Source organism: Gadus chalcogrammus, chromosome 11 (genome assembly GCF_026213295.1).
Source record: "Gadus chalcogrammus isolate NIFS_2021 chromosome 11, NIFS_Gcha_1.0, whole genome shotgun sequence".
NCBI classification, from domain to species: Eukaryota; Metazoa; Chordata; class Actinopteri; order Gadiformes; family Gadidae; genus Gadus; species Gadus chalcogrammus.
The window spans coordinates 26,857,763-26,867,710 of record NC_079422.1 but is presented as its reverse complement, the minus strand read 5'-3'; the positions used below and the strand labels follow the sequence as shown (position 1 = coordinate 26,867,710).

Here is a 9,948-nt window from a genome sequence, read left to right as displayed (position 1 = left end):
AGGCTGAAACCATCAAGAACCGGCAGAGGGGTCTCTGGGGGGCTGAGGGCCCCTCTCTGGGGGGCTGAGGGCCCCTCTCTGCTGAGGGCCCCTCTCTGCTGAGGGCCCCTCTCTGGGGAGCTGAGGGCCCCTCTGGGGGGCTGAGGGCCCCTCTCTGGTGAGGGCGCCTCTCTGGTGAGGGCCCCTCTCTGGGGAGCTGAGGGCCCCTCTGGGGGTCTGAGGGCCCCTCTCTGGTGAGGGCCCCACTCTGGGGGTCTGAGGGCCCCTCTCTGGTGAGGGCCCCTCTCTGGTGAGGGCCCCTCTCTGGGGGGCTGAGGGCCCCTCTCTGGTGGGCTGAGGGCCCCTCTCTGATGAGGGCCCCTCTCTGGTGGGCTGAGGGCCCCTCTCTGGTGGGCTGAGGGCCCCTTTCTGATGAGGGCCCCTCTCTGGTGGGCTGAGGGCCCCTCTCTGGTGAGGGCCCCTCTCTGGTGGGCTGAGGGCCCCTCTCTGGTGGGCTGAGGGCCCCTCTCTGGGGGGCTGAGGGCCCCTCTCTGGGGGGCTGAGGGCCCCCAGGAGAACCAAAGCTAGAGTCTTTAGGGGGCTGCGGCCTCAGTCCCCCCTGTTGAGCAGGTCCTCTATGTAGGCGTCCAGCTCATCGTCTGTGTTGATGTCGATGTCCTGGAGGAGGCGGAGGAATCAGTTAGAGAGGAGTTTACCTTTTAGTTCACCTTAAACAATCAGTTAGAGAGCAGTTTACCTTTTAGTTCACCTTAACCAATCAGTTAGAGAGCAGTTTACCTTTTAGTTCACCTTAATCAATCAGTTAGAGAGCAGTTTACCTTTTAGTTCACCTTAAACAATCAGTTAGAGAGCACTTTACCTTTTAGTTCACCTTAAACAATCAGTTAGAGAGCAGTTTACCTTTTAGTTCACCTTAAACAATCAGTTAGAGAGCAGTTTACCTTTTAGTTCACCTTAAACAATCAGTTAGAGAGCAGTTTACGTTTAAGTTCCTGTTAAAGTTACTACTACTACAAGGTTAAAGGTCAAACATACTTTTTACTGGGAGAATGGTTAGGCCTTCAGAAGGGATTCTTGGTATTTTGCAGTATATCTATACTATTAATGTTCATGCGTTTTACAAAAACACAATTCATCCATCCATACAGATCATTATAAGGATGTTGAAATGGTTTAAACTATTTGTTTATTTTGATTTCATCCATAAGTTTTGTTTATCATTCTTCCAGCAGCCACTTGGGGCTCCTCCCCCTTCAGGCTCCTCCCCCTTCAGGCTCCTCCTCCATTGGGACACGGGGTAGGTTACAAGCTGGGGCGAAGCAAGCGGTAGTCAGGCAGGCTAGGGTTCAGCGTCAGGTAGACTGTCAGACAGGCAAGGATTCGGTGACAGGTAGGCAGAGTGACGGACGGAGAACTAGGGAAGAGGGGAGAGGGTTATCAAGAGAACGGGAACACTGAACTGGGTCTCGAGAACGCTGGTAGGACCGATACGAACTGGGTAGTTGTAAACGACGAACTGGCGCCGGCTGGATGGAGTTCCCCGGCTGAAGTGGAGATTGATGATTGAAGACAGGTGTGACGGAAGAATGAGGTACAGTGGCGTCAAGTGGCCACTAGATGGGGGTGTTGCACCGCGTAGCAGGACGCGGCGTGACAGGGTTAACTAAATATTAAATCACAAAACATACTAGCACACATACCCTGGGCATACAGGGAGCGGGTTGTTTTTGTGAAGACTGTAAAGAAAAATACAACCCTCAGAAATAGTCAAGACATGTCAATTGTTTTTGTATAGCTCTTAATCCCAGTTACAGTGTTTTGTTAAATATTGTGTTTCTTACTTTTTAAAACAAATCAACATATAGAGTGCGAAAGTTGAAACGACAGTGAACCGTGTGTCCGTGGGGGCGGAGCCAGGTGGTAGGGGCGGAGGCAGGTGTTAGGGGAGGAGCCAGAGGAGAGGACGTCATGTTCAAGAAACGAAACTTAAGGATCATAGAAACCAAAGGCATCCAACGTGGAAGCAGTTCTCTCTTTCAGGAGGAAAGAAGCATTTTGGAAAACATCGTCTGACACAGAAACCACAACAAGGTGAGTAAATCAGCACAACTTTGAGAAAAAGTTTGAACCTCTCTTCCCCTTATGGAATTAGAACAATAATGGAATATCTCAATACATGAACCTTGTCTTCTAGGATGGCCTCTGCTAACACTTCCTGGTCTGAAGAGAACTTTTCCTGTCCCATCTGTCTGGATGTGTTCAGCAGCCCAGTTTCCACACCGTGTGGACACAACTTCTGCAGAACCTGTATTAATAAATTCTGGGATGAACAAGTCCAGTGCAAATGTCCTATTTGTAACCAGATGTTCGACACTAGACCTGATCCACAGGTCAATATCTTTGTATCAGAGATGGCTGATCTGTTTAGAACGACCGTACGAGTAAAGGAGGGGCCTTGTTTTGAACCAGGAGAAGTTCCCTGTGACGTCTGCACTGGGACCCAGCTGAAGGCTGTGAAGTCCTGCCTAGTGTGTCTTATCTCTTACTGCCAAACCCACCTGGAGCCACATCAGAGAGTCGCAGGCCTGAAGAAACATCGGCTGGTCGAGCCTATGGACCGTCTGGAAGACAGGATGTGTAAGAATCACGACCGACTTCTGGAGCTCTTCTGCCAGACTGAACAGGTGTGTGTGTGTCAGTACTGCACAGAGGGGGACCACAAGTCCCATCCTGTTGTACCTCTAAAGGAGGAATATGAAGTGAAGACGGCCCTGCTGGGGAAGATAGAGGCTGAAGTTCAGCAGATGATCCAGGAGAGAAAACTAAAGATTAAGGAGATCAAAGACATGGTTGAATTTAGCAAGAAAGACGCAGACGGAGTGATAGCCGATGGTGGGCAGGTCTTCACTGCTTTGATGCGTCGCGTTGAAAAGTGCAGAGATGATTTCAACCAAACAGTTAAAGAGAGACTGAAAACCACAGAGAAACAAGCTGAAGACCTCATCAAAGAGCTGGAGCAGGAAATAGAAGATCTGACCAATAGAAGCTCAGAGGTGAAGCCACTCTCACACACTAAAGACCACCTCCACTTCCTCCAGGCCTTCAGATCCCTGAAGGATCCTCCACCCACCAGGGACTGGACCACGGTGGAGGTCCGTCCTCCGTCATACGTAGGGACCTTGAGGAGATCCCTGGATCAGCTGGAGGAGACACTGAACATGGAGATGAAGAAGCTGCCTCATGATGAACTGAAGAGGGTCCAGCAGTATGAAGTGGATGTGACTCTGGATCCTGATACAGCTAATGTCTGGCTCATCCTGTCTGAGGATGGGAAACAAGTACATGATGGAGGTGTAGTGAAGAAACTCCCAGACAACCCTAAGAGATTTACATGGTATACATGTGTTCTCACGAGGCAGAGCTTCTCCTCAGGGAGATTTTACTTTGAGGTCAAGGTTAAAGACAAGACTGTATGGTGTTTAGGAGTGGCCAGAGAGTCCATCGACAGAAAAGGTTGGACAGGGTTAACCCCTGAGACGGGTAACTGGACTCTTAACTACAACAAGAATGGGTTGGTATTTAGAGATAACCCTGCTGTCCGTCTCCCCCTGAGAGCTGAGCTCCAGAAGGTGGGGGTGTTTGTTGATTATGATGAGGGTCTGGTCTCCTTCTATGATGTGGAAGCCAGGGTTCATATCTACTCTGCTACGGGCTGCACCTTCAGTGAGCCTCTCTATCCATTCCTCGATCCATGTGATCATGAAATTGGTAGAAACTCTGCCCCCCTGATCATCTCACCTGTCAATCAAACAGACTAGGGCTTCTGTTTGATAATAGAATAATCAAACAACCAAAATAACTAATGTTTCCTGAATGGGAATCTCTACCATGGGAAATCTGAGAGAACTGCATTCATATCGTAATATTCACTGTTAATTAACAAAATGTATCATGCAACTTACTACTATAAAAAATATGAATCATTAAAACTGGTTAGACTACTCTTAAATGTTCAATGTCTTTTATCTGATCGTTTTTTAAACACAATTAGGTTAGTTGAAAGTGTAAAATGTTATTTTTATTATCATTTTGATAACTAGTAACAAAGACAAGACGAGGTTAGAGAACCTTCAGGTGGTTAACCAATGCCTCTTCAAAACGGTCCTCTTGAAGGGTGACCGTGAGATAGTCTCCCATTACCACTACGGTGCGTATTATAAATAGTTGTGCTCGGTGAGAAATATAATAATTATAACTTTTTGGTGAATCGAAAAGCGCCTCAAACTGTGTACAAAACCATGTTGGCCCTTTAACGTTCTCATTCACGTCTGCGTTAAGGAGTGACAACAACACACTACGACGTCCTTCAGAAATATTCTTCTTAGTTTAGATGTGAACATCTGTACCGAATACAACACTAAAAAATTCAAAAACAATTAACACTAAAGGTACGGCCACACCAACCGCGTTACTCGCGTTAGGGGTGTTGAAAATCGGCATTTTTGCATAGGGAACCATTGCTTTAAGGCGGCTGCATGCTTCAGCGTTGGTGTTACGTTGTTGCGCAAAATTTACTCAAAGCAATTCATGCTCCCTTTTAGGTTGCCAAGCAATTCACCGCCAGAACAGTAGGTGGAGTAATATGTGGAGTAAAGTTTTTCGTTGAAGACGACCTCGAGAATGACGTCTTTGTCTGTGGGAGTCGTTGGTTTGTTTATGTGCCAGATCGTGTTCTCCCCATACACAGTGAATGATGGCAACAGACAGAGGAACAGGGGTGATGAAGTTGTTGATCATTGGGGTTGTATAAATGTGCATATCTCTCTACATTTTAAAACGACATAATGTGTTGGCAGCAAAGTTAACTTCACTTCACGTTAATGCTTTTGTATATGAGCCTGCCGGGTTCCATTCTATCAATGTGATACTCCAGACAGGAAGTAGTAACCAGACCAGCAGACCAATCACAGCCTTGCAGGCTGCGCGGCTCGCGTAAAAGCTTACGTAAAAAATGACGCAAGTCTAGAAAAATCGCCCGACGCACTCAAGACGTGAGAAGTCGCGCAAGGGGTGCGCAAGGGCGCGCAAGGGCCTCTTGCGCTTGCGCTTACGTAACTGAGCATAAATCGGCCTTTAGGTGCGTTACACGCGTTGAAGCGTTGCGTTGGGGGCGTTGGGCGCGGCAGTTTCACGTAAATACGCACATAAACGCAGTAACGCGCCAACGCACCAACGCCCGGAGTTCAGAAAATTGAACTTTCAACGCTCCAACGCGTGACGCTTTGCCGCGGTAGCCAATCAGCGTGGAGCTTGACCCGACGTCACTGGCAGAGAGTAGTGACGCTTGCACAGAAGCATACGGCCGACATCTTTCTTTATTCTGGGTGGAAATAGTAACATAGTTACGCCATTAAATGCGTTTATGGAAACTTTTTTAGCGAAAAATGTGCAGTTTACTTTCATAATGTTCGCTCGGTGAATGTGAAGGATGTTTGGTTTGATAGTTATGACGAAGAGTGAACGCTCCGTTCACTTGCATGGACAGAGTCTCTGGTTGCTAAGCAACCTCAACGTCTTGGCGGACTATTTCTCTGCTGATCAACACTACGAATGCTGGAAACACACCAGACACACCATGTGAAGTTATTTAACCCGATTATTGTTATTTATATCCGAGATTATTTAATCTAACCCGATCTAAGCTCTATCATGCACCCAAACACGGTGGCGTTTGGGTTTCCTACCTCGGACTCCTAAATCCAGCGCAGCCACAGGCGCGTTGAACCATTTTTGTGACACACAATGATCAAGCGTCAAGTTAGGCACGTTATATATATTGGTTGTATATATACCCCAAATGTTTTTCAAGGTAAAATCTACTCAGCATTTTGTTTTTCTCTTCCTTTTCATTGTTTGTTTTTTTCCAGCTCTTCACGACTGAATTATTGCATGGAAATGTTGCAGTCCTGCCCAAACTTAACTAAAAGTGAAAATTTAAAACCCAACTACGTGTACAATATCTATGAAAGATATGACTGATCTGAATATTATTTCTCAAAACATAAATGGTCTTAATAATTATATAAAGAGGAGGAAGATCCTTCAACAGCTGGAAAAAGAAAAAGGAGATATATTGTTTCTTCAAGAAACTCATTTAACGCAAGAGGAACATAAGAAACTGGGCAGAATTGCAAATGCACAAATTTATTCATCCTCATATACGTCATCAAGGAGAGGTGTAGCAACAATTATAAAAAACCATGTACCATTTCAGCAGACAAAAACCATAGTGGATAAAGAAGGACGATTTGTTTTGGTGTTGGGCAAGATAGAAAATGTTGAAATAACTCTTATAAATATTTATTACCCACCAGATGAGAAAGCTCAATTTATGAATGAAATTATTGATTTAATAGTAACCCAAGGCAAAGGCATGGTTATTATTGGAGGTGACTTGAATCTTGTGTTAAATCCTAACGTGGACTCAACAGCAGGAATTAAACATAAATCTGAGAAAAATGCAAATATTTTGAGAAGAGCTTGTAAAGAGTTGGGAATGATAGATGTTTGGAGAACTCTTCTTCCAAGAACAAAGGATTATACATACTACTCTAAAAGACACTCTACATATAATAGACTGGACTATTTCCTCATGTTTAAAAAAGACATGATAAATATCACTAAATGCACTATTGGCACAATTACACTATCAGATCATGCAAAGCTCACCTTAAAAGTGAACCTGAATTCAAACAAAGGGAAATACTTATGGAGAATGAATAACTCGCTCCTACAAAATGGAGACCTAAAAGATACAGTCAAAAAAACCTTAAACGAATATTTGGAATTTAATGACACGGAAGACATTAACAGTATAATTCTATGGGAAGGAGCAAAAGCCGTTTTAAGGGGTGAACTAATACGATACTCCTCTTTAAAGAAAAAACAAAGAGAACAACTTAAAACAGAACTTGAAATACAAATAAAAGCTCTTGAAGATAAACATAAAAAATCACTTGATATGAAATTAAACAAACTGCTAAAGAAGAAACGTGGTGAATTAGACAAATTGTTGACACAGGAAGTAGAGAAATCAATACTTCTTACGAAACAGAAACACTATGATGGAGGACCAAAATCAATCAAAATGTTAGCTTTTAGACTTAAGAATCAAAAAAGTAAATCTTATATAACTCAATTAAAGGATGACACATCTAAAGTTATAACAGACAAAAATGAAATTGCAGAAACATTTGCAACATACTATGAAAAACTGTACAAAGATGAAACGGACAAAACAAACTCAGCAAGAACTGAATTATATCTTGAGAAACTAAATTTAAAACAAGTCTCACCACTGCAAAACACTAATCTCATAATAAGAATAACGGAAGAGGAAATATCACAACAAATTAAGAAACTAAAAACAGATAAGGCTCCAGGAGACGATGGGTACACCAATGAATTTTATAAAGAGTTCAGAGAATTATTGGTACCTCTATTACTAAACGCCTATAACTTTGCCTTAGAATCAGGTGTGTGGGCATCAACATGGAACTCATCTGTGATCACAGTTATTTATAAAGACGGGAAAGAAAAAATGGATACATCCTCTTATAGACCAATATCATTATTAAACACAGACCAAAAAATATTAACTTCTATCATAGCAAATAGACTTAAGGACATCCTGCCAGACTTAATTGATAGTGACCAAACTGGTTTTATCTGTAATAGATTCCTATCTGACAATGTAAGACGTACTCTTAACATAATTTAGTTTTCCCAAAAACATAAGGATTTACTACTATTAACACTAGATGCAGAAAAAGCTTTTGATAAGAGTACTGTGGCCATATATTTTCAAAACAGCAAAAGCATTTGGATTTCACAGCAATTTCATCTCATGGTTAGAATTAATATACAAAAACCCAGTTGCTCAAGTGAGAGTCAATGGCACCCTATCAAGACGCTTTCAAATTCATAAGGGAACTAGACAAGGGGACCCAATGTCAGCGCTGATCTTTGCTATGTGTATGGAACCTCTTGCTGAAGCAATCAGGCAACAAGACAACATAAAGGGATTAACTATAGGGCAAGAATGTCATAAATTAGCATTGTATGCAGATGACATTATTTTATATCTTACTTCCCCTGAACACTCACTCCCAGAACTAATGGAAACAATAAAAGAATACAGTGACCATTCAGGATACAAAATTAATGAAAATAAATGTGAGTCTATATGCATTGGTAAACAATTGACAGATTACTCTAAAGGAAACCTCAGTTTTAAGTGGAACCAAGATAAACTGAAATATTTAGGAATAATAATCCATAAAGATTTAAGTAAAGTTCACAAAGTTAATTATCAGAATCTAGAGAACAAAATCAAACAGGATCTGAACAGGTGGAAAACTATACCGAACTCTCTTTTTAGTAGAGTGGACACAATTAAAATGATGGTACTTCCACAATTCCTTTTCCTTTTTCAGAACCTGCCAACATCAATTCCTTCTCAAAGTTTTAAAAGATGGAATGGCATAATAACTAATTTTATCTGGAATAACAAAAGGAAAAGGGTCAAATTCAAAACATTAATAAAATCGAAAGAACATGGTGGACTAGCACTTCCAGACCTCCAAACCTATTTTCATGCCACACAAATAAATAACATAATGAAATGGACTAATGATAATATTAAAGCAAAGTGGCTTCCGATAGAAAAGGAACAAACTCCATTCTCAATAAAAACATTACCATTCATTGATAGAAAAGATATGACACAACTGAAAGGACAAAATAGATGGATTAACAATACTTTATGTACTTGGAAACGAATTTGTAAAAAACATGATATAAATAAGGAATTATTCTATCTTAGAGAAATGGCATGGGATCCAGATTTCAAACCAAACAAAATGGACAATGTCTTAAAAGTCTGGTCCTTAAAAGGACTACAAATATATTCACAAATAATAACTAAGTATGAAGTAAATCCCTTTGATGTTATTTTAAAGAAATATGATCTAGTCCAGTCAAATTTCTACAAATATTTACAACTTAGAAACTATATAAAAACCTTTCAAAAAAGAGCAGGCATTCATGAGCAGCATCCCTTAGTACAATTTATGATTAAAAACTATAATATTGACATCAAGAATACACTTTCTAAAATATATAAAATACTACAAGAAAACAATGAAACACAAGACACTAGCCGCGTTTACATGGCACATCTGATCCGCATAGATTTCTATGCGGCATAGATCTGTTCCTAAAATGTGTTCCGAATGTACTGTATACATGGCAGTAACAAAAGTGTCCGTTCTGTCTCTCGCGCATACCTGACACATCTCTGGACCGGCGGCGACATAATGGATGTCTTATCACTATCGGGATTTTAAATTTGATTTTAATGAAAGCACAGCAGGAGAGAGCTTTACTCTGCCTGCTCCTTCAATTAAGAAGGAGGAGGACAGCGCAGCAACGTCAATTTCTCGTCAGATCTTTATATTTACCCTAAGCTCCGCCGCAAACAAGAGGAATTTGGATGCGAGTCCGCAGCCAAGGCTGGTGGGAGAGAGTGGTCTTACGGGAATTTAGTGACCAGGAATCCTCGAAGGTCCAATTGCGAACTACTGCAGCTGCCATCTCTCTAAGTTAAGAAGTATTTTAACGTTCAGCCTGCAAAAGTACTAGTAGTAGCCTACTCATTTACAGTTATCTCGGACGAGCGCGGAATCTACGATACGCGAACACGTCATTAATAAACACCCATGTGTCCCGTCGCTTAGCAACCGGCCACGCTTACCGGACTACTTTTACGGAGTGATAACAAAGACGTGAATCAGGCAATAAATCCACTTTCCTTGACAGCGGTGAAGTTCGGTGTGCTTAAAAGTACCGACGGAGCTCAGTGGACCAATTGCGAACAACTGCGGCTGC

General features: G+C 42.2%; 1 protein-coding gene across 1 annotated transcript; it reads left to right on the top strand.

Moving 5' to 3' along the window:
• Positions 1 to 1,908: 1,908 nt before the first annotated feature.
• On the top strand, positions 1,909 to 3,906 carry LOC130392602 (E3 ubiquitin-protein ligase TRIM39-like). The gene is made up of 2 exons (XM_056603156.1): positions 1,909 to 2,091; positions 2,195 to 3,906. Exon 2 carries the CDS (start codon positions 2,196 to 2,198, stop codon positions 3,816 to 3,818), a length of 1,623 nt encoding a protein of 540 aa, XP_056459131.1. The 5' UTR covers positions 1,909 to 2,091; position 2,195; the 3' UTR covers positions 3,819 to 3,906.
• Positions 3,907 to 9,948: the final 6,042 nt, after the last annotated feature.